Source organism: Humulus lupulus, chromosome 3, assembly GCF_963169125.1.
Source record: "Humulus lupulus chromosome 3, drHumLupu1.1, whole genome shotgun sequence".
Taxonomy (NCBI): domain Eukaryota; kingdom Viridiplantae; phylum Streptophyta; class Magnoliopsida; order Rosales; family Cannabaceae; genus Humulus; species Humulus lupulus.
Window position 1 is genome coordinate 113,909,034 of NC_084795.1, and position 25,089 is coordinate 113,934,122.

Consider the following 25,089-nt stretch of genomic DNA (forward strand, 5'->3'; position numbering starts at 1 on the left):
ACGCATTGCTAGACTCTCTGTTTGTGGCCCAAAAAGGCTCGAAAATTCCACTTGTGGCGATACATCACCTGATCCAATTTTTTTTTAAATAAAACTTTAAAACTAAAATTAATATTAATCCTAAACTAAATTACTATTAAACTTTATGAAAAATAAACAAAACTTTATGAAAGATTGGTTGCCTCCCACATAGGGCTTAATATAAAGTCTTTAGCTAGACCTTGTCCCTCAATACCAAACTACTCATCAACGAGCTTAATGCTCACCATTTTCTCTACTTCTGCTCCAAAATAATGCTTCAACTGTTGGCCATTTACTTTGAACGCAGGTTCATTGCCTATTTGAATCTCAACAGCACCAAATGGAAAAACTTGAATAACTGTGAATGGTCTTGACCAACGAGGCTTTAATTTACCTGGAAAAATTTTAAGACGAGAATTGAATAAAAGAAACTTCTCTCCTAGTACTTCGAATAATGTGCTCATCATGCAAATTTTTCGTTCGCTCCTTATAAATCTGTGCATTCTCATAAGCTTCATGATGAATTTCTTCTAACTCATTAAGTTGGCGAAGTCTTTTCTTTCTCGAAGCTTTCAAACCAAATTTCTGCTTTTTAATGGCCCATTGTGCATGGTGCTCAAGCTCAAATGGTAGATGACAAGCCTCTCCAAACACAATCCAATAAGGAGACATGCCGATAGGTGTCTCGAAAGATGTCCTATATGCCCATAAAGCATCATCAAGCTTATTAGACCAATCCTTTATATTAGATTGCACCATTTTCTCCAAGATAAGCTTAATTTTGTTGGTTTTTATTGATCAAATCAAAGATTATGCACAGCAGAACAACAATCAAAATTGTTAATTTAATCCCACAAGATTTCTAGATCTACTTGTTCACATGCATATATATATTGAATCAAAGACATGAATAGTAAATTACCTCAAGTCCTTCCTTGCTGCTATCTTTTTGTATGGCAAAAATCCTTGAGATCTCACACTAAGATCTTCCAAAATGTTCTCAGCACACAAAGAACGAGTGTGGGCCCACTATACAAAATAATAGGCAAAATCTATTTATCAGATATTCTCAACACATGAGATCTGATAAAGTTTGGACCTAAGTTTGTGAAGAATAATGACCTATGCTTGTATCACTGTTCTCTTTCTCTAGACCAATATGGTCCAATCTCAAGTGCCACAGATATGTTTCACTATCGGAATCAGTTTAATAGATCTAGGATTAGCTGTTTTAAATAATTCAGAATTATAAAAATTTGTTATTCATCATAAGTATGTAAACTTTGTTTATCCCAAAGCATTTGCATAACAAGTAAATAGATCATTTCTTTAAATAATAACTACTTTATTAATAAAAGAAATAAATGTTATGCAAAAATAGAAATAAGTTTCTAATCATTAATAATTAAAATTACTAATCATAAACTAAATTTATAGATTGTAGTTTTCTTTGTTTAAAGAAATCTAAAATTTCTAAAACAAAATAAAGGAATTTAAATTGTTCAACTAACAATAAAATTACTAAATAAAAACTACTCTCCAACTTCTCCAGCTCTTTACTCGCTATCAAAATCCTCATCAGTTTCTTCCTCCTTTTCAGGGTTCTGATTCTGCAAAAGGAAAAACAAAAGAAAAATAGTTTAGTGGCATATATTTTTGAATCTACTATCCAAAAATTTGAATCTGATATTCATAGTATTTGAATCTATTATTCAAAGTTGAAAATATATGTAAATCTTATTTACCTTTTTCGTTTGATATAAACGATGACACTCAGCAAAGACTTCCTCTGTCATTGCTCGCCACATCTCATGTGCTGAGTCATAGTGTATATATTTTTCCTTTGTTTCGTCAGGCATGGTTGAAAGCATGCAATAACGTGCCAACCGATCGGATTTCATCCAATTTGCATATTTTTCTTCTGCTTCATAGCTAGTAGCCAGAGGTGGTTCTGTTGGAGATTTTTGACAAACTGTTGACATCATCTTCTTATAAGAAAAAATGGTCAACATGCCTCGAAACCAGTGTTGCATATTTTCAGGTTCAAAAACCAAGGATTTGAGAAAAACATCAGTGTGTAATTCACCAATAGACATTTTTTCTAGGAATAAATAAATACAAATATTATTATATTTAGATAAATAAATATCAAAGTTTCGGAAATTAAACGTGGTGCATGAGTACAATTAAAACACATAAATAAAGATTAATTTCCACGATAAAATTTTCTAACAATTAAAGTGCCGCCTTAGGGTCGGTCAAATTAATCTTAGAGAATTTATAAGACATTCTTATCTTTATTGTTTAAAACTTAAAATAACTCTTTATTTTCTCTTTTAAACATTAAAGTACCGCTTAGTTTGGTCAAGTTATGATTATCCACTGCAAAAGCTTAATCATAACTTTGTGAGTGTAACCCATTATTTTGGAGTTCATGATTTAACTTAGGACATGCCGCCTTAGGGTCGGTCAAACCTAAAATACATCATTAGTTCCTATCTTTGTAAGAAATACAACCTTGCTATTGATATGCCTAGACACCTTCCTTAGGGGGACGAAAACAAAACCGTCACGAGGCACTATTCATATCTCACAGTGTTATATTAATAATGGAGACTATGGGTTATGTTGAGTTATCAACCCTCTCCCACTCACTATTTTGAAATAAGTGTTTTTAACCTAATTAATTATAACATCTTTAAACCTTATGAAGATAATTAAAATTGGAAAGAAAGCGAGTTTCTAGGTCCATATCCAATTTTAAATTACCAATTATGTTCATCTAAACCTTACTAAATTTTTTTTTTTTTAAATAAAGTTGGTTTAAAGAAATTAAGTCATAAAGACTTAAAATTTGGTATGATATTTTTACCAAGTTTTCAAAAATAAAACTAAGTAATTTATATGCAATTGGTTTTGCAAAACAATTCATATAAACATATAGGACAATCCTAATAATCATGTTTCTACTAATGAGATGCATGATTATGACTGTGTGGGTTTTTATGTATAGCACAAAATGCATGAACGTGTTATCAATCACATCAATCACATGAAAATAATTATTTAAATAAATAAACAATAAATGTTGAATCGGGTGCTTTTGGGTATTTCTAATTTTACAACCACGTTATAAAATTAAAAAATAAAATAAAAACCGCCTTGATCTCCATCGGGCTTCTTTACTTTACTGTCGGTAGGATATGTGTCGTTGTTGGTCCAGAATAATAATAAGAAAATAATTTTATAATTATTTTGATTAATTAAAACAAACTTTTAAATAATCATTATTTTTTTAATTAAAACAAGAAACTGAAATATTTAATTAAAATTTGTTATTTTTTAAATTAAATTTTGAAATAAGATTTTCAAAAAAAAATTTGTTAGGATAACAAAATTATCACATTATTTAAATATCAAATTTCTAATAAATAGGATATTCAACATTTTAAAAATTAAAAAAAAATAACAGAATAATTTCACAAAAAATGATAAAATTCTATACCAGCAGGACGGGGACACATGGCGTCAAACGAGGCTGCCGGGACCTAACTGTACGGACGTCCGTACGACGTCCCCGGCAGCGGCCTCGGAGGAGCGGTGGCTGAATTCTGAATCCCGGGCTCCGTTCTGACTTTTGTGTAATCGGAATTACAATTTTATGGTGTCAAAAACCAAATAAAATTACATAAATCCTATGCCCTTTAATGGCATACACAATGATCTAATCATAAACTAATCCTAACCTAAAAACACCATACAATTAATGATTCAACATTCCCATGTATCAATCATATTAAGCCATCCATTCATTCATCAAAATAAATAAATGCATAAAAGTAAACCCACACGGATTCAATATATATATGTGTGTGAAGATGGCTCTGGTACCATTTGTTGGTTTTTATTGATCAAATCAGAGATTATGCACAGCGGAACAACAATCAAAATTGTTAATTTAATCCCACAAGATTTCTAGATCTACTTCTTCACATGCATATATATATATTGAATCAAAGACATGAGTAGAAAATTACCTCAGGTCCTTCCTTGCTACTATCTTTTTGTATGGCGAAAATTCTTGAGATCTCACACCATGATCTTCCAAAATGTTCCCAGCACACAAAGAATGAGTGTGGGCTCACTATACAAAATAATAGGCAAAATCTATTTATCAGATATTCTCAACACATGAGATCTGATCAAGTTTGGACCTAAGTTTGTGAAGAACAGTGACCTATGCTTGTATCACTGTTCTCTTTCTCTCAAAAAGATTTAAAGATATTTTTCTATCCCTGAAAAGTTACGTTCTGAAAAACTGATATCCTATATTTAATATATCCAATATATTAAAAATAAAATATTAGTTATTTTAAACAATTTGAAAATAACTAATCAGTTATCAGATTTTTATTAAATAATAATATTTTAATCATATTACAATATCTCATTATTTATTTAATATTTAAATAACTAAAATTATGGAACCAAGAAACTACTCAGAGTCTCTTATGCATGTAGCACAGTGATTGTGCATTGTGCTCACGTGTACCACATGCCAAGGATGGCATGTGATTTTTCTCAATTTTTATTATTATTTAAATACCAAAAAATCCCAAAAATAAATTAATTCAAAATTAATTATATTTTTGTTAAATCAAATAATTAATTAATTACACATAATTATACAATAATTATGTTTAATGCATAGAAAAATATTTTACTTATCAAATAAGTCATTTTTGCCCATTTTTGTATTTACCTTTGTCAGTGTTTGTTTGAGTCATTTCGGGGACCATGGACCTATAACATTAAGCTCTAATAAATTGAAACTAAATAATTAAACTCTTTAATTATAATAGTTTATTAATTATGATATTTCTTCACTATAAATTCAGAATTGCACTCTTTATGTTATAGATATACTTTTACAGAAATCTTATTGTAAGCTGTCCATTTATATAACCATCTTACAATAGTTCAACCCTCTAATTAATTAGTTCATAAATTAGAATGGAACAATTACCATTTTACCTTTCTAATTTACTTCTTATTCCTTAAGTACCATTAATTCACTAGTGAATAATTAATCTATAATCTAATTATAGATTTGAGCTCAAAATCATTCAGTTCCAGAATTAACCCTTAAGGGAACTAATATATGATCTGTTAGGAAAGATTAGATTCTGTATTGTTGATACATGTTCCCAGCCATCCATGATATTAAATCTCCAAAACAAAAGTCATTAGCCTCATTCTATGAAAAGACCTTAACGAATGAATCAAAAGATTTAATAAACATGAACAGGAGTTCATGAACACTCAGGATTTAGGTTGATCTATAAATGATCATCAGTTATGATATGAATTACAAGTCTTTATTGTTAAATAGTTTTTGGATAAAGACTTTTATTCATATCGGTCCATGTCATATATAATCATATTATATAAAGCACATTTACCGAGATGTCTTACCACATCAATAATCTGAATCTAGATTATTTGTATCACCATGATACTCAGCAAACTGTACCTACAACTCCAATTATAGAATTCCACAACTTTAATTTGTTATTGTTGAATTTTTTTATTCATTCATGTGATCTTAATTCTCTCGTACTAATACAAGATCACATCCTCAATAATGAATATGGAATTTTTCTGATATTTACAAAATTATTCAAACAATAATTTAATAATCTAAATATAACAATAATAGACCATTGTATTTATTTATTCATCGAAATAATAAATGTCTTTTACTTGCTTTTGGGACATACTCCTAAAAAATATCCCTATTAAATATCTCTGCTTGACCATTAGATTGTGGATGATAAGCTAGGGCCATCTTATGTCTTACTCCGTACTTTGCATAAGAGCTTCAAAAACCTTATTAGTGAAATGGGTATCTTCATCACTAAATATTTCTCTAAGTGTACCAAATCTTGAAAAAAATATTCTTTTGAATAAATTTGACTACAACTCGAGCATCATTTATAGTTGTTGCAACAGCTTCTACCCATTTACGTAGTCCACTGCCAAGAGAATGTATAGATTACCAAACGAAGGTGGGAATGGTCCCATGAAATCAATACCCCATAATCAAAGATCTCCACTTCTAGAATATTAGTGAGAGGCAATTCATGTCTTCTAGAGATGTTTCCCACACGTTGACACCGATCATAACTCTTCACATATGCATAACAATCTCGGTGTAAAGTAGGCCAATAAAACCCACTATCAAGGACCTTTGCAGAAATCCTTGTAACTCCAAAATGGCCACCTACAAGAGAAGAATGGAAATGGAATAGAACTCTCACTTACTTTCTCTTCCGATACACATCTTCTTATAACAAGATCTGCACATTGCTTGAAGATAATCGGATCATCTTAAATATATTGCTTTACATCATGAAAAAATTTCTTCTTTTGTTGAGAGGATAGACCCAGTGGCAAAACCTTGCATGCTAAATAGTTGAGAAAATCAGCATACCAAGGGATTTTAGTTACCACCGAAAATAATTGCTCATCCAGAAAAACTTCCAAAATTGACGAACCGTCATCTCCACTATTTACCCTCTCAAGAAGAGATAGATGATCAGCCACTACATTCTCACTTCCTTGCTTATCTCAGATCTTCAAATCAAATTCTTGGAGCAATAGAACCCATCTAATCAAGTGAGGTTTATCATCCTTTTTCTCAAACAAGTACTGTTTACCGAGTTTTTTGGTAACTTTAATAATAGAAGATTAGAGAGCTTAGAAGAAAGGGTTTGAGGAGTAAAGACAAGGTTTTTAGGTGGTTGGTGCGTTAATAAGCCTTAGTCCATGAGACAGTTGTATTAGAGCTTAGAGAACCTTTTACAATGGAGTTTTCTACAAGTTTGAGCAGAGTAACTACTTACAATCAAAATCTTGGATCCTCTCCTCAGTGCACCACTATTCGTATTTATAGGCACAGGAGTGCACTGGGCTTGGGTCGGGCTGACCCAAACCCAATAAAGGCGTGAATAACATTAGCTTCTCTGATGGGAGCCCAATACAAAGGATTAAAATATGAAACGTAAAATAATCAAAGCCCATTGGGCCAAACCAAATAATATCTTGTTCTAAGACATGAGAAAAACTGGAGTTTCAGTCTGGGTTCTCTGGGCAACGAGGAAGATTTTGGGGACAAGATCGTTCAGAGTAGTGGCGGCGCAGTTCTGAACCAACGGCGTACAATCCCGAGGTAGCCTTTTCTGCAGGTTAAGCGTGGGGACAACCCCCATGCTTCATGGGACGATGTCAGCATCCTGGGCACTTTATCATGCCAAACTCAGACAGCCAACCTGGGTTCTTTTACCAACGTCCCCCTCCGTTCACCAAGGTCCCGAACCATTTACCAGGATTCCGGACCGTTTACCAAGATCCGAGTCTATCCTCAGCGATCATGGCTCCTATCTTGGTTTTGCGAGCTATGACCTTCTCTGCCACGCTAGGGGACGTTGGGGGGAGCAGTTCCAGGTTCACACCACCTGCCCCGGCGAAGGTCCCGGTCCGCACTCCCGGACACCCTTTGGGCCTTGCCCAGACTTGGGCTACCAACATTAGTTTTCCTCTCGTGAAATTGGCCCAATCTGGGCCCTAACTCCAAATCAGGCAGCCCACAGGCTTAGAGTGTGGATCTGGACACCCGGAAAGAAACGGGGATAACAATTACCTCCCAAGCCTTCCACTGGGCTCGCGTGGTGGAGGCTTTTCTCCCTCCCGGACCATCTCGTCACTTCCCGGTTCATTTCCAAGGCGACGGGCCCGCAGGTGATGGGCACGGCATACTGAATAATCATGGAATTAAACCCTGCTACGATGCTCCAGGCTCAATCCAAAGGGCCCTGACCATTTACCTGGATCTGGGTTCATTTACCAGAGCCCCAGTTCATTACGAAGGGTGCATGTGTCCCCTTGTGACTGGCACATTGATGGCACTTGATCTTGAAAGATTAGCAAACACCCTATTGGTTACTGTGCTGGGGGCTAGCGTGTCGGTTCAGTTTATGAAGCATCCCATTCGCATGAGTGTTCCCATTATTTCCTCTGCGACACGGTGGACCATTGGATGGGGCAACCTTTGAGGTGCTCTTTTTCTGGGTCGTTGGAATGGGATGGCGTGGATCATGCCTCGGTGGTACCGTGATCCAGTACTCGAGTAGATCCATTAATGTCCCTGCACGATCCACGACTGTCCGATAGGGGGGATCGAGCCTAACCGTTAGATCAAAACAGCCTTCTGGCTCTTATAAATAACCTCGGGTTTTCATTTGAAATCTTTACATTCTCAGACAATAAAAACACTTAAAGGATCTTTTATGACCGAGCTTGCCGACGACATTTTCCATCGTCTTCACCGTCGCCTGTTCCCAACGCGCCTAATATCCACACCTTCGCCTGAGCAGACTATATCAGCTTGCCCCATAGATGAGCTTTTGGGCCGCCTTCACCTTTTCAAAGGCGTGATTTTACCGTCGATGTCGTTGGAAACCCACCATTCTTCACGACCGACCTTTTACAGTAAGTTTTCCTGAAATTTTCTTTTATTTTCTTGCGTTTACCATATCGTCATATTTATCTATTTAGGCTGTTAAATCTTGCCTGCATTTAGATTGGCTCTGGGTGCCTTACAGTAGGTTAGGAAAAGAAAACTCGTCCGGACTGTCCCGGATCTCCTCGGGTTCGGGTGGTTCCCGCACAAGTTGCAATAGGCTGGCTTAGAAGAATAGCCAGATCTTTTCCTTTTCTTTTTTGTTCCCGATCAAGGTTCCGTCGCTTCTTAGTGATCCCAGACCTGATCCGGAGGGGACTCCTCCAAGCAGTTCGTAGGAGAGCCCCCGTACCTTAACCGACCTTCTTGGATTTTGGTGTTGACTGCTTGGTTGTGTGTTTCGTTCTATTTTTCTCCCAGATCATCAGCCATGACCTCGGGCATCACCCTTCATTCGAAAGAACAAGTTAACGCGACCCCTATCACTCTATCCGGGTCCAAGACTCCCAGTGGCAACAGGCAACAGGTGGGAGATGGACGGGGTACAGAACCTATTCTGAAACTACCAGATGTTGTACGCCCTGGAGAAGCATTTGGGCGTGGAGTCGACTCCCGAACTATTCTATAACCATCTGGTCATAAGGGAGGAGAAGGCTCACACCAGCGTGAGCGAGTTCAGGACCTGGAGTGTAGGCCACATCAGTGCGGGACTAAGTCTCCCTCTCCACGACTATTTCGTGCAATTCCTCAAATTTGTGGGGATTGTGTTGTTCCAGCACTTGCCTCAAGCGTACCAGTTTCTCTTGGGATGGCGCGTCTTATGCATCGTGAAGCAGATCCCGGACCCGACTTCGGCAGAGGTGCTATAATTTTACAAGCTGGAGCCTCAGGTCAACGTCAAGGATAAGTCCCTGGACGGCTTCTACAGGCTAAAACTTTGGGGCAAATATGCCGCTCCTATCAACACCTGGAAGCATCCCCCGGATGTCAGAAACTATTGGTTCATCACGTCCAGGTTTCTTATAGAAAAGAACCCCACGCTGATGCTGGACTACCAGCAAGTGGGTAAGTGGTATCCCACTCCCTAGTTTCCTTTTTGTTTTTTCTTTTTATTCCTTATCCTCAACACAATGCCTTGGATGGCAGGACCCTATGCCCAGAGTCCCCTCACCCAGTTCATCCTGGACCGGAAGAAATTGTACTCCGAGCTAAGCGCGGAGGATTTGGACGTGGGGGGTTACGTCAACACTGACAACCTCCGAGTGGTCGGGATGCTAGCGGCCAACCAAACGATTAAGGCCCTAAGCCTCCGGGGGATACAGTGCGAGAAATACCCTGGGTTAAGGGAGGCACTGGCCCTTGAGCACATCAGGGTTGTAGAGGACGCGGCTCGGGCAAACGCGGCCAAAAGGAAACAGGACCAGGCTCAGCAGGAGGAGGGGGCCACCTCCGAGGAGATGGAAGCCCTCTTTGATGAGGCCCAACTGAACACGGGGACCCCCAGTGCTAGTGTATCAGGGTGAGGTAATTCACCGTTTCTGTTGACTTTGCTCCCCGAGTTGGGGACTTAGATAGGGATAGACTAGTTTATCGAGGCCCCCTGTCCGGGGCTGATGGGGAGATGAGGCCTTCATCTCCCATAACTATTGATTCGGAAACTCTCATGTACTTGTGTGGGTTCCTTCAGTATGGGAACTTCCTATACCCAGATGACATGGGAGATCGAATCCATTCCTTCACCATAGGAGAATTTAGTCGAGTCCGAGGTCTAGACAAGGGTTCGTCCCGGATTATTTTTAGTTTTGTTATTACTCGTTCGCATTGACTTGTTAATTTTGCTAATCCCTTTTTGTTTGTGTTTATTCCAGAGGATTCCGACATGTCCAACCCCGTGGACAAAATGAAGCAGGCCCTCGAGGTCCGGGCTGCCAAGGCGAGGGCATCGGCCAAAAAAGCATCTAGAGGCGCGCCCAAGCCGAAGCCGGTGTTGGAATCTCATTCCATCGAGGAGGCCTTAGCCGTGGCTCCAATCATGATAGTTTATCCTACAACTGTCCAAGCTCCCCCCGCTCATCCCCCGGTAATTGACCTGGAGCAAGACCCGCCGGCGTGTCGGACTTCTGGGAAGAGAGTCGCGGAGTCGGGTGCGGATGAAGCCGCGACAGGGGCGTAGAGGGCCAAGACCAAAGGCGCTGGCTCAGCCGAGGAATCTTCTGGGGAGATTCATCTCGCTGCCAAGGAAATCTCGAAAGTGCCCGCGCTACCCGTCCATTCGGCTCTACCCGAAGAGCGGGAAGCAGTCCTACGGGACAAACAGTCCAAGCTGGTATCCCGGACTCGAGAGAAAGAGAGGTCTACCGAGGCCTAATGATTCATCATCAAGTTGAGTTCTCAGAGCATCCGGCAGCATTCAGCACTCCCCTGCCGATCATGGATCGGCTAGTCACCGAGACGGGATTTCGTCCCAAACTGGGGCAGGACACGGCTCCGTTCGCGGTGGACTTGTTGGATCAGGTGGGGACTACCATGTCCAACCTTCAGTTGAAGCGGTGCGACACCATCACCAACGAGGACATGTTGTTCATCTCCCAGGCCCTCCGCTATCAAGCCACGGCTGTAAGTTATCCGTGTACATCTCTTTTTTCTTCTTCCATTTCTAGTTCAGATTTTTCTAACTTCAGTTTATTCCAGGATGCTCTACTGGCTCATCAGAATGCCGACTTGGTGGCTGAGATTGTAATGAAAATGGAGACGATCCAACTGGAGCAGGAGGCGGCCGTGAACCAGTGAGAATTCGCTAAAGAAACCCTGGCCAAGGAGCTAGCTCAGGCCAACGCAGACCGCGAAGAGGCTACTCGGACTAATTTTCAACTTGAAGAGACTATGTCCCAGAGAGAAGCCGAGAATGGCAAGCTGGTGGCCGGTTTAAAGGCGGAGCTTCTCCGAGTAAAGGCTCTGCAGGAGGCGGCCGCAGCCCAATCTGCCCAGGATCGGGAGAGGGTCATCGATCTGGATTCTCGGGTCAATGAATTGGATGAGTTGCTCCAGCAGGAGGTTAAGGCACACGATGAGACCCATCGCGAGAAAGAACAGGCAGATGCCATGCTGGAGGTTACCTTCAACGAGGCCATCTACCTGACAAAAACATGAACCTCCTGCTATACCCCGACCTTTCTGTGAAGAGAGCTGAATTTGAGGCCAAGGAGAAAGCTGACATGGAGCCCCTAGATGAGTAAGAGGCGAATGGAGCAGTCCCAGAGGTGCAGGGCAAGGTGGAGCCCAGGCCCGGGTCCTCTTTTTGTTTTTCTTTCTTTTTTATTTTCAATTTGTAACACTTTCAAGGACGCGGGTGTGTCTAAGACAATTTTTGTGCTCTTGTTTACTTTGTTTCTATTCGTTAAGCTTTCACCAAGTGTTTTACCACTATTCATGAATGAGTCGAATGTTTGGTCCCGGTTCCAATGGCCGGAATCTCTTTTGGTGACCCGTCTTCAGGTCTCAACGGCCTGGACTAGATTATTCCTGAATCTATTTGTCCTATTTCCAGTGTTGAAAATCTGACGGTCAGGACCATCAGGGATTAGTTTATTAGCTTGTTTCGAAACCTAGGTTAGGTTCCCACGGCCTGGGCCGTTTCTAAGACTAATTTTAGACAACTTATACCTGGGGTTCGCGTTCTAATAACCTTGTGCTATTGTAGGAATGACGCAGACGGGTATTTAGTTATTTAGGACCACGTACAGTCAACCGAGTTTTAGGTATTTTATATCCTCAAGACATGTATGTCCGGGTCGGGACTAGGCCTGAGCCTTAGGTCCTATATATTGTACCCCCGGACCACGTATTTGCGGGTCAGGACTAGGCCTGAGCCTTACGTCCATTTGGGCTTTTACCCTCAGACCTTGTTGGTCCGGGCTGGGACTAGGTGTTACCCTTGCATCCATTTAGGCTTTCACCCCCCAGACCGTGTTGGTCCGGCTTGGTTCGAACCTGGAGCGTTTAGCTTCCTACTTTGTTTTTGTTCTCAGACTTGTTTATAATGGATATACCCCCCCCCCCAAGTGAGCGAAGGCTGGTCTTGGATCACTTGCTTATGGAGGCAGATGATAATTTTCATTGTTTCACAATATCTCTTTATGACGTTTTGTACATGCCACTTTTATTGCTCAAGAAATCGCCCTGGGGTCGTACATTGTTTGCAAAGAAAATATAAAGCTAAAACATGCTCTCCTGATTACTGATAGTACTTGCGGAGATGTTCCGCGTTCCAGGCCCTTGGGACTTCAGTGCCATCGAGTCGCTTTAAACGGTATGTTCTCGGACACACTTCATGCTGAATTTCGTACAACCCTTCCCAATTTGGGCCCAGAACCCCCACTCCCGGATCTTGGGTTATAGGGAAGACTCTCCTTAGGACTAGGTCGCCAGTTTCGAACCTTTGGCTTTTCACTTTCGAGTTAAAATGCTGAGCGATTTTTCCCTGGTACATTTTCAACTGGACTGTGACTCCTCCGAGATCTGTTCGATGAGATCCAAGGATTCCTTGAGTAAGGTGTGGTTCTGGGCAGGATCGTACATGTCTCTTCTATGGGACGGGATGGTCGTTCCTACTGGGATGATGGCTTCGCACCTGTACATCATGGAGTAAGGAGTGTGTCCGGTAGACATTTGTTCGGTGGTCTGGTACGCCCATAGTACGTGGGGAAACTCTTCTAGCCACTTGCTTTTGCAGGCTTGAAGCTTTTTCTTTAATTTCCCTTTCAAGATTTTGTTGATGGCCTTTGTTTGCACGTTCGTTTGAGGTCTGGCGACTAGGGAGAAGCTCTTGATGATACCATGTCTTTCACAGAAGTCCGTGAAGTGGGTGCTGTCAAACTGCTTCACGTTGTCGGACACAATCTTGTAGGGGAGCCCATACCGTCACACGATGTTGTTGATGACGAAGTCCAAGGCCTTCTTTGAGGTGATGGTATTTGTTGACGTGGTTCTTCGGCAACAGTTAATCATATGAATAAATGGGATGGATTAGTGCTAAAGAATGAACCGTAATATGTGAATAATCTCAAAGGAAGGTTATAACTCGTTTATTCTTTTTAGGTGGTTTGAAGGTTAAAATCCCTCTAGTCCACCAATCAATATTATTGATATATCTCTGGTCTTCCTTACAGGGTGTTTCTTTAAAAATTAGAAGCCAACCCTTTGCAACGCCCAGGGTCTCCATATTTATAGGGAGAGGACACTTGGGTGTTGGCAAAGGGGGTCATCTCGTGACATTCTTACCCGTCATGTCACTTCTGTGACATTCATGATTAATTCCTAAAACCTGACAATGAAGTGTGGTCTAATCAATGGGTAAGGGGATAATGGGCCGCATGGCCCAAACCAGTCGTGGGGTGCCTGAACACGCACGTTTATGCTGTGTGTCCGAGATTTCAGGAATTTCACGTGATGTCTGATATGCGCACGTTTACATTGCGTGGTTGACTTTATAAAGGGTCAAAGGTGTCAGCTCTAGGTTGTACCTCGAGCTTGATGTAGTCCTAGCTCGTGGTGCCCACACTGCTAACCCGATGCCTTCAAGTATTCTTACTAAACCTTTGACTACCTCGAGCTAAAGAGGTAGGAACTCGTAACAGCAGCTCCGGGTAGGTGGCTTCCACGTGGCTGATAGGATTATGCCCTTTTCCAGCTCGCTAATAACCTGTGGATATTTAGGGCGTACAGTATTCATGGGCTCTGCTTCGACCCACTTGGTATTGTAGTCAACGACCACGATAGCATACTTCACACCTCCTTTCCCGGTCGAGAGTGATCCTACTAGGTCGATTTCCCAAACCACGAAGGGCCAGGGACTTGTCATTAGGGTTATTTCCATCGGAGGGGCTTGTGGGATCTTCGCGTACCGTTGGCACTGCTCGCATTTGCAGACGTAATCAACACAGTATTTTTTCATGGTTGGCCAGAAATATCCTTGGCGCAGGATCTTCTTGGACAAGCTGAGTCTGGCTGTATGATCTCCACTGAAGCCATCGTGCACTTCATGCAAGATTGCGCCCATTTCAGTTCCGGATACACATCGGAGGTACGACATGGATATTCCTCTACGATAGAGCTTTCTGTCCATCATGACATATCTATGGACCTGGTACTGAAGCTTCCTTGTTGCTGCCCTATCTGTTGGCAACCCCCCGGTTGTCAAGTATTGGTTGATGGGTCCCATCCAGGACGTGGAGTAGTCGACAACATTGATCGTGGAGGTCAGAATGCTCAGTATGGGGAGATGGTTGATCAGGACTAGCCCAAAAAGCTCTGCCTCAGCATCCGTGGCCAATTTTTCCAACGTGTCTGCAAACACATTCTGCTCCCTAAGGATCGTGCGGATGGAGTGTTTCTTGAAAGTTTGAAGCACTTATCGCGTCTGAGTCACATAAGCTGCCATTTTTTCCCTTTTAGTTTGGTATTCTCCTGAGATCTGCCTGACAACCAACTGGGAATCGCTATAGATTTCCAGGTTTGCGGCCCCTACTTCCCAGGCCAGGCGTAACCCGGCCAACATGGCCTCGTGTTCAGCCTCGTTGTTCGAAGCCTTGAACTGGAAATGCAGGGCATTTTGTAATTGGTGCCCCTGCAGGGACACTAAGATGATTCCGGCTCCTGCTCCATTTTCATTCGAGGCTCTGTCTACGAACACCTTCCACACGGGCACTGTGGGATCCACGGGATCATCCCCTTTAGTGATCCCGGAGCATTCCACGATGATGTCAGCTAGGGCATGTCCCTTGATTGAGATTCTAGGGATGTATGCAATGTTGAACTGACTCAGTTCCATGGCCCACTTAAAGAGTCTTCCTGATGAATCAGGTTTTTGCAGCACTTGCCGCAAAGGATGGTTGGTCAGAACTTCTATGGCGTGGGCCTAGAAGAAAGGCCTAAGCTTCCGGGACGCGATTAGTAGACAAAATGTTAACTTTTCAATTAATGGATATCGTGACTCTACATCCATTTATCTCTTGCTTACGTAATAAACCGGGAGCTAGGATTTTCCGTCCTCCTACACTAGCAAGGCACTGATCGCGTGTTCGGTTACGGCCAAATAGAGGTATAGCGGTTCCCCCTCCAACGGTTTTTCCAATATCGGTGCCTGGGATAGATGCTCTTTCAGTCCTTGGAAAGCCTCTTCGCACTCAGCTGACCATTCGAACCGTTGGCTTCTCCGAAGGATGTTGAAGAATGGGATGCACTTGTCCGTGGCCTTTGAGATGAAACGGCTCAGAGCGGCTATCCTTCTAGTCAGGCTTTGTACATCTTTGTGCTTCCGAGGCGAGGGCATCTCAACCAGTGCCTTGATTTTTTCCGGATTGGCTTCTATTCCCCGGAAGCTTACTATGAACCCTAGGAACTTTCTGGATGCTATGCCGAAGGTGCATTTTTTGGGATTCAACTTCATCCCGTACCTTCGAATGATCGCGAAGGCTTGGGTTAGGTCGTCAGAATGTTCGCTAGAGGTTTTGGACTTGACCAGTATGTTGTCGATGTATACCTCCATGTATAGTCCTAGCTGGCCCCAGAACATTCTGTTGACTAGCCTCTGATAGGTGGCTCCGGTGTTCTTGAGTCCGAAGGGCATGACGATGTAGCAGTACGCCCCCTTGTCAGTTTGAAAATTGGTGTGTTCCTGGTCCACTACATGCATAGAGATCTGATTATAACCTGAGCAGGCGTCCATGAAACTCAAGATCTCATACCCGGATGTTGCGTCCACCACCTGATCGATCCGAGGGAGCGGGAAGCAATCTTTAGGGCAAGCTTTGTTTAGATCTGTGAAGTCAATGCATGTCCTCTAGGTCCCATTCATGTTAGGCACCAAAACTGGGTTGGCCAGCCACACGGGATACAAAGCCTCTCGGATGAAGTTGATCGAGTATAACTTTTCAACTACTAGCTTGAGGGCTTCCGCCCTTTCCGCCCCTAGGGGCCTTCGTTTCTGCCGGACCGGGGTCGCACCTTTGTCAATATTCAAGGCATGGCATATGATATTGCGGTCGATCTTAATCATATCCGAATAAGACCAGGCCAGGACATCCTGGTTCTCCTTCACCCGGGCGATGATTGCGGCCCGGACCTCTCCTTTCAGGTTCCCCCTGACTTGGATTACCTTGGTCGGGTCAAAGTCACTGATGCACACTTCTTCAATCTCCTCCATGGGTTCTAGGACGCGGTCCTCCCCTATACGTGGGTCCAGCTCGTCCTCTTCTAGGTTAATCCATCTTGCCGGGGAAGGGGCGGGACTGGATCGGTGATTTCTTCAAAATGCTCTTTGTGGACCATGTAAACGGGTCATGTGGATATGTGGTAGCATTTTCGTGCACTCTTTTGATCTCCCCGGACTGTTCCCACTCCTCCGTTATCGAAAGGGAATTTCACACATAGATGGCGGATGGAGGTGATTGCCGCGAACTCGACCAAAGCGTGCCGACCGAAAATGATGTTGTAAGCGGTGGGGCAGTCCAACACCACGAACGTACAAAATTTGAACGAGCTTTGCATCTCATTCCCCAGAGTTACGGGCAACTGGATTTTTCCCATCGGGAGTATTTAGTCCCCATTGAAGTCGTAGATCTGGGTTGGGCATGAAGCTAGATCCGCCTCGGTCAAGCCAATTGCAATGAATGTAGGTTTGAACAAAATGTTGACAGAGCTTCCGTCGTCCACCAGTACTCTGGACACCATCTTGTTGGCGATATGGGTGTCAATGACCAGAGGGTCATGATGCGGGAAATGGACATTGCGGGCGTCGTCTTCCGTGAAGGTGATGGGGAGGCTCATCAACTTCGAGCGTTGGGCCGGTGCCTGGACTAGGGCGCATACCTCTTGGTCGTGGTCAAGCTTGCTGAGGTAACACTTTTGATCATTCTAGGACGATCCTCCCAGATGGGGCCCGCCCGATATGGTGGCTACGTGACCATCTACTCACAGTGGTGCAGTCTCATCCGGGTAAGGAATTCCAGGTCCTGGCGCCTGCACGGCGGGGGCCCCCTGAGGGCCCTGCGGTCTCGGACCCTTTGCGTATCCTCCCTGGGGAGGTAGGTATGCTCCAGGCGCGCCTGGGATCGTGGACTGCCCGGGGACTGCTGACAGTCCCAGAACTCCTACGGGCATCCTGACCCATTGGTGGAGGTCTCCTAGTGTGATCAAATTTTCGATCTCGTCCTTGAGCTGCCTACATTTTTTGGTTGTGTGGCCCACCTCCCTCGGATTCCTTCCACCTTTGAACATGGGGGTTAGTTTCCGATAATGAACCTCCCCTTCAGTGGCCAAGTAGATGTTCTCCCTGGTATCTGCCAGGTTAGTGTACTCCAAATACTGGGGCTCGTAGCCCTTCTTGCCTTTCTTAGACGACTCGGCCCGACTTTGTCCCTCCTCGGACCTCTTTCCCCGGAAGGGATTCATATACTCGCTTTAGTTCCCCCCACTTGGGAAGGCTGGGCTTCGACGGGAGCAGAACTGTACCAGACTGGAGTGATTTTGTACCTGGAAAAAGGGGTAGACTGGGCCGAGACGTATCCCGAAGCGGCAGGGCCATACACCGCGGGCGTGGAAAAGGTTATTCCTGGTGCAGCAGCCGATCCCGGCTCAATTTGGGGAGTGACGTACTGCTAAGCCGGATACTGCGCCTCGTATCCAAGAAATGTTTGGGCACTTGGCTGAGGTGTCGGCTGCCATCCGAATGCTTGGATTTGGGCCTCCTCCCAGTTAATAAAGCCTTGGGCCCTTCTTATGAATTCCTTGAGGGTAGCCGCCTTGCTGCGCTGCATGTCATCCCAGAGGGGAGATCCGGCCCAAATCTCGGATTGCAGGGCTACCAGGTGCTGCCCATCATCCTCCTTGGTCTTGGAGGCCTCCTAAGTGAAATGCTAGATGTGGCCCTCAACGTCTCCGTGGGAAGCTGCTTGATGTTGGCGAGGACACTGATCTGCATGTCCATCTTCATGGCGGCCACGAACTGTTTGCAGAAAGCTAACTGCAGTCTAGACCAGGATTGGATGGATCCCAGCTTAAGCCTCTTCCCCCATTCCTCTGCAGGTCCACCTAGAGTGATCAAAAAATAGAGGCACTTGCCGTTATCGCAGACGTGGGCCACGGTCATCCGCCGATTGTAGCGCGACAGATGATCTTTGGGGTCGGTGTTCCTAGTGTAGGCGGGCAGACTCGGCATTTTGAATCCTATGGGGAGCACCACATCCAGGATGTGCTTGGCGCAGGGTTCCTTCTCTTCATCATCAAAATCGGTGTCTGCTCTCTCCTACTTGAGGACTAGGCGGTCCGTGACTTTCTTTAAGGCAGCCAGCTATTCCATGAACTGTTTGGCCATCTCGTCTTCCAGGGGGACTCTTTCGTTCCTCCTATCGTTGAGATTATTACTCAAATCGCCTCCTCGGGGGCGGATCTTTTCTTGCGGGCCCGTTCCTTTTCAGCATTCAGCCCATCGCACAGGTCTACCCGAGATGTATCGTCCCTGGAGCTAGGGGCGTTTGGCTCGTCAACCTGCTGGCACTCCCAGTGGCACTGGTTCACGGAAGCGCTTGGGTGGAAAGACTGTTCCCGTCCAGTCTTCCTTGGGGCGGGCCAAGGCCTGGTACCCTGCAGGCGTGTCCCTTATGGATTGATTGGGTGGCCCGGTCCTGGGACGGGGCACACCTTCTCTTTCCTAGGGAGCGGCCGGGGACGGGTCCCGGTCTTCTGGACAGGAGGGACTTCCCTCTGGGGGTTTTCTTTGGCCTTCCCTTTATCTTGGGGCAGGTTAACCAGGCCCTGTGTGGGATCTTGTCCCAGGGTAGGAATTGGCCTCGTTTCTCCGGGCGCACCATTCCTAGCCTACAGAGCGGGCGATTGTGTTCCTGGAGGCGGAACGACTGGAGGGTTAGTCGCTAAGCCTTGGGCGGCTATGACAGCTTGCATGGCTTATAGGGACTCTTGCATCCATTAAGTGGCTTCCTTTTGTTCGGCAATCTTGGGCTCTTGGTCCAGCACTTGTTGTCTCAGTTTAGTCTCCTCTGGGTCCTCCTGGTTGGGGTCTACTTCTTCAAGGATCGCGGGATCCTCAGCTTCGAGATCGTGGTATTCCCCCTCATTTCCCTCTTCTTCATAGTAATCTTTCTCATATTCTGCCCCGCCTTCGTAGTTCTGTGACTCGTCAGGCTGAGACATCTGATGAGGTGTGTCTTCAGGTTGACTCTAAGGAAGAGGTTGGTTGGGCGGTGCCTCTCCATTTCCCTATTCTTGATTAGTAGGGTCGAAGGTGGTGTGTCTTGTGTTCACCATTCTTGTAGATGTTCAAGATCAACTCTAGCTTTCTCAGGCTCTCAATGAAAGCACCAAAATGTTTACCGAGTTTTTCGGTAAATTTAATAATAGAAGATTAGAGAGCTTAGAAGAAAGGATTTGAGGAGTAAAGACAAGGTTTTTACGTGGTTGGGGCGTTAAAAAGCCTTAGTCCACGAGGCAGTTGTATTAGAGCTTAGAGAACCTTTGAAAATGGAGTTTTCTACAAGTTTGAGTAGAGTAACTGCTTACAATCAAAATCTCGGATCCTCTCCTCAGTGCACCACTATTCGTATTTATAGGCACAGGAGTGCACTGGGCTTGGGTCGGGCTGACCCGGGCCCAATAAAGGCGTGAATAACATTAGCTTCTCTGATGGGAGCCCAACACAAAAGATTAAAATATGAAACGTACAATAATCAAAGCCCATTGGGCCAAACCAAATAATATCGACAAACTGGAGTTTCAGTCTGGGTTCTCTGGGCTGCGAGGAAGATTTGGGGGACAAGATTGGTCAGAGTAGTGGCGGCACAGTTCTGAACCAACGGCGTACAATACTAAGGTAGCCTCTTCTACAGGTTAAGCGTGGGGACAACCCCCAAGCTTCAAGGGACAATGTCAGCATCCTGGGCATTTTATCACGCCAATCTTGGACAACCGACCTAGGTTCTTTTACCAACGTCCCCCTCCGTTCACTAAGGTCCCGAACCATTTACCAAGATCCCCGACCATTTACCAGGATCCGGGTCTATCCTCAGCGATCCCGGCTCCTATCTTGGTTTTACGAGCCGCGACCTTCTCTGCCGTGCCTGGGGACGTTGGGGGGAGCAGTTCCGGGTTCACACCACTTGCCTCGGCGGAGGTCCCGGTTCGCACTCCCCGACGACCTTTGGGCCTTGCCCAGACTTGGGCTGACAACATTTGTTTTCCTCTCGTCATATGGGCCTGATCTTAGCCCTAACTTCAAATCGAATGGCCCACGGGCTTAGAGTGTGGATCCAGACACCCGGAAAGAAACGGGGATAACAAGTACCGAATAGCTGCATGATCGGTATAGATTATCACCATAGATCCGATTATATAAGGATGAAACTTGTCAAAAGAATAAACCACCGCTAACATATCCTTCTCAGTAGTTGTATAATTCTCATGAGCTTCATTCAAAGTACGACTAGAGTAATAAATAACTCTAAAAATCTTGTCTCTTCGCTTCCCAAGAACCGCTCCAATAACAAAGTCACTTGCATCACACATTATCTCAAATGGCTCACTCCAATCGGGCATAATAAGAACAAGTGATGCAATAAGTTTCTCTTTAAGGACATTAAAAGGTTTTAAACATGACTCATCAAAAAGAAAAGGTTTATCCTTCTCTAATAACTTGCATAATGGCTTAGTAACTTTAGAGAAGCCTTTAATAAATCGCCTATAGAAACTGGCATGGTCTAAAAAACTTCAAATCCCCTTCACATTAGTTGGTGGTGGTAAAATCTCAATAGTAGAAATTTTTTCTTTATCCACCTCCAAACCCAAAGAAGAAACTCAATGCCCAAGTACAATCCCCTCCTTAACCATGAAATGGCATTTCTCCAAATCAGAACAAGATTGGTCTCCATACATCTTTTGAGAACTATCACAAGGTTGCACAAGCAAGAGTCAAACGAGGAACCCAAAACTGAAAAATCGTCCATAAATACCTCCATTATATTCTCCACTAAGTCAGCAAAAATGGCCATCATACCCCTTTGAAAAGTGGCTGGTGCATTACAAAAGCCAAATGGCATCCTACGAAAGGCGAAGGTACCATATGGACAAGTAAAGGTGGTCTTCTCTTGGTCCTCCGGAGCAATAACAATTTGGTTATATCCCGAATAACCATCTAGAAAATAATAGAAATCATTGCCCACCAAGCGATCTAACATTTGGCCAATGAAAGGCAAGGGAGAATGATCATTCCAAGTTTCCTTATTCAGCTTCCTATAATCAATACACACTCTCCACCCTGTCACAGTACGAGTTGGAATTAACTCATTCTTTTCATTCATTACAACCGTCATTCCTCCTTTCTTTGGTATCACTTGAACTGGACTCACCCATGAACTATCAGAAATGGCATAAATAATTCAAGCATTCAAAAGCTTCAAGACTTCCCTCTCACAAACTCTTTCATAGCTGGATTAAGTCCTCGTTGTTGTTCAATAAAAGGCTTATAGGAGTCCTCCATAAGAATCTTGTGCATACAAATCGCTAGACTAATGCCTTAAATATTTGAAATAGACCAAGCATAGGCGGATGAATACCTCTTTAAAGTTTCTAACAACTTCCTTTCATATTCTTCATTCAATGATGCCAAAAATTATTATAGGTTTGGTAGATCCATCTCCCAAAAATACATATAGAAGATGAGCGGGTAATTGCTTCAAAACAAGCCCATCACTACTAGTATTCTTTTTCTCCAAGCTATTATCAAGAGTTTGAGCCTTATATATATATCTTCCTTCTTAGACACCTCCTTTTCTACCGGTAATGCATCTAAAGCAAAGACACTATCGACCACCTCCATATTATTCATCCCAAATCCACTCCAAGGTCCTCTTTAGAAATCGGCGTTGTCAAACATAATTCCAAAGGATCCTTATGAAACACGGTCTTGAAAATGTCTCTTAAGCATGGAGTAAATACATCCACTCTCTTACAATCTGCTTGCTCCTTGGGAAACTTCATAGCATTACTAATGTTGAACTTTACTTATTTTCCATTCACCCTTAGATTCAAGTTACCATCATGTACATCAATTAAAGCTTTCCCAGTTGCTAGGAAAGGTATTCCCAAGATTATCATAATTTCTTGGTTTTCCTCCATGTCAAGCACAACAAAATTAACTGGAAAAATGAATCTATCAATCTTCACTAGAACATCTTCAATGATACCTCTAGGATACGTTAAATAACGATCCGCCAATTGTAAGGAAATAGTAGTTGGTGTGACCTCTCCAAGATTGAGTTTATGAAAGATAGAGAGAGGCATTAGATTGATAATAGCACCTAAATCACACAAGGCCTTCTCGATATGTAGTTCACCAATAACAAATGGAATTGTAAAACTTCCTGGATCTTTCAACTTTTCCGATAATTATCTCTTGATAATGGCACTAATTTCTTCCGTTAGCTTCACTGTTTCATAATCCTCTAACTTATGCTTCTTAGGCATCACCTCCTTCATAAACTTAGCGTAGTTTGGCATTTGTTCAAGGGCATCTACTAAAGGAATATTAATATGTATTTTCTTGAAAATATTCAAGAACTTTTCAAATTGTTTATCAATTGCCTTCTTGTGAAATCTTTGAGAAAATGGTAATGGAGTAGTAATCTTGGGTGGGCTGTCCAGAAAAGTAATTGAACCTGGATTAGCCACCAATGGCTCTTTCTTCGGAATCCCCTCATTTTGCTTGTCTTCTTCTTTCTCACCATTCATTGGGATCTCTTCAACTTTTTTCTTCTCAACTGTAGGAGTGTCTAATTCTTTTCCACTCCTCAACGTAATTGCATTACACTCTTTTGGATTCTTCTCCGTATCACATGGAAAAGATCTAGACATTTTAGTCTTCATGGTATTGGCCAATTGACCCACCTGTGTTTCCAATGTCTTCATCGTTGCTCCCATATTAGTACAATGTGTTTTAATATTGTTGAGACGAGTGTCATGTTGATCTAGCCTTGCCTTGGAGTCAACTATGTAAGTCTTCAGTAACTCTTCAAGTGATGGTGAAGGCTTCTCCCCTATTTTTCTAGGTGGCTCTTGAGGTGGTTGGAGAATGTTTCTATTGTTGGCATAGGAAAAAATTTCATGATTACAAAGGCCAGGATGGTAGTATGTGGGCAAGTTGTTTTTGGGCCTAAAGTTGTAGTTTTGATTGACATATTGGCATTGTTCATCCACCAACCCATTCAAACTATAAGCTTGTGCCACATTTACTATTTCTTGACTTGCCGCTACTTTATTTTCAGTGAGACCCTTAATCTGATTAGTCAAAGCAGACATCTGCGCCATCAATGACGTTATTTGATCTATTTCAAAAACCCTAGCTGCCTTCTTAACCATCGATCTCTCACTCTGCCATTGACAATTATTCATGGCCATATCCTCAAAAAAGATTAATGCTTCCACTGGTGTCTTTGATAAAATGGTTCCGCCAGATGCGGCATCAATATGTGATCTCGTTGGACCATTGAGCCCATTGTAGAATAGTTGAACCTGAAACCAATCCTCTATGCCATGTTGAGGACATTTTCTGAGCATCTCCTAGTTGAGACATTTTAGATGACGAAATTTGGTGAGGAATTTCTGTGCCATATCCTCCCAAGTAGTCTCGATTTCTGGAGGTATAGATTGAAACCAAGCTCGAGCTCTATCTCTCAACGAAAATGAAAATAGCTTCAATCGTATAGTATATGTCATGACTCGATTAACCATGATCGTGTCACAAATCTCCAAGAAAGTTGAAAAGTGAATATTGGGGTCATCATTAGCTAGGCCAAAATATTGATTTTGCTGCACCATGTTAATCAAGGCTGGTTTAAGCTCAAAATAGTTGGCATTCACTTGTTGCCTTTAAACGCCCGAATAATAGTCATTCACAACCGGCCTAAAATAGTCTGTCAAGGTCTGGTTCGCTGGTTCGTTCACAGGAGCATTATTGTTGTTGGCTGGTACATTGTTGTTGTTAACTTGGTCTGCCATTTTTCGTGATCTAGCTCCTCACTCTCTCAGAAGATATAGTTCTTTCAATTTTAGAATCTAATGGTAGGAGGTTTGAGGGACGAGCTTTTCACATACACCTTCAACCACAAAAAATTTAGAAACCAAAGTTAGTAAATAAATAAATAAATACTTAGATTAAAATATGATATTTTCTTTGCTATCGTAATTCAATTTTAATTTATTTTTTAATCCCCAACAACGGCGCCAAAAACTTGTTGAGAAAAATAATGAATATGCTTGCAAGTGTACCAATCGAACAAGTAGTAAAGTAGTCTAAAGACAAATATAGTCCCACAACGATAACAATTGTTAAGGTTTCAACTTCACTCTCTAGCAATTTAACCCCTAATCATTAATGTGCCAAAATCGGTAACGCCCTGGATAGCCAATACCGTTACACTGTGTATTTATAAAAGTGCAAGACTTGCTAATCAAGTCATTTAGTTAGAAACGTGTTACTGAAA

General features: G+C 42.9%; 1 protein-coding gene across 1 annotated transcript; it reads right to left on the minus strand.

The window, feature by feature from the left end:
* Positions 1-22,996: 22,996 nt before the first annotated feature.
* On the minus strand, positions 22,997-24,163 carry LOC133824944 (uncharacterized). The gene has a single exon (XM_062257957.1). It carries the CDS (start codon positions 24,161-24,163, stop codon positions 22,997-22,999), a length of 1,167 nt encoding a protein of 388 aa, XP_062113941.1.
* Between the last annotated feature and the right edge of the window lie 926 nt (positions 24,164-25,089).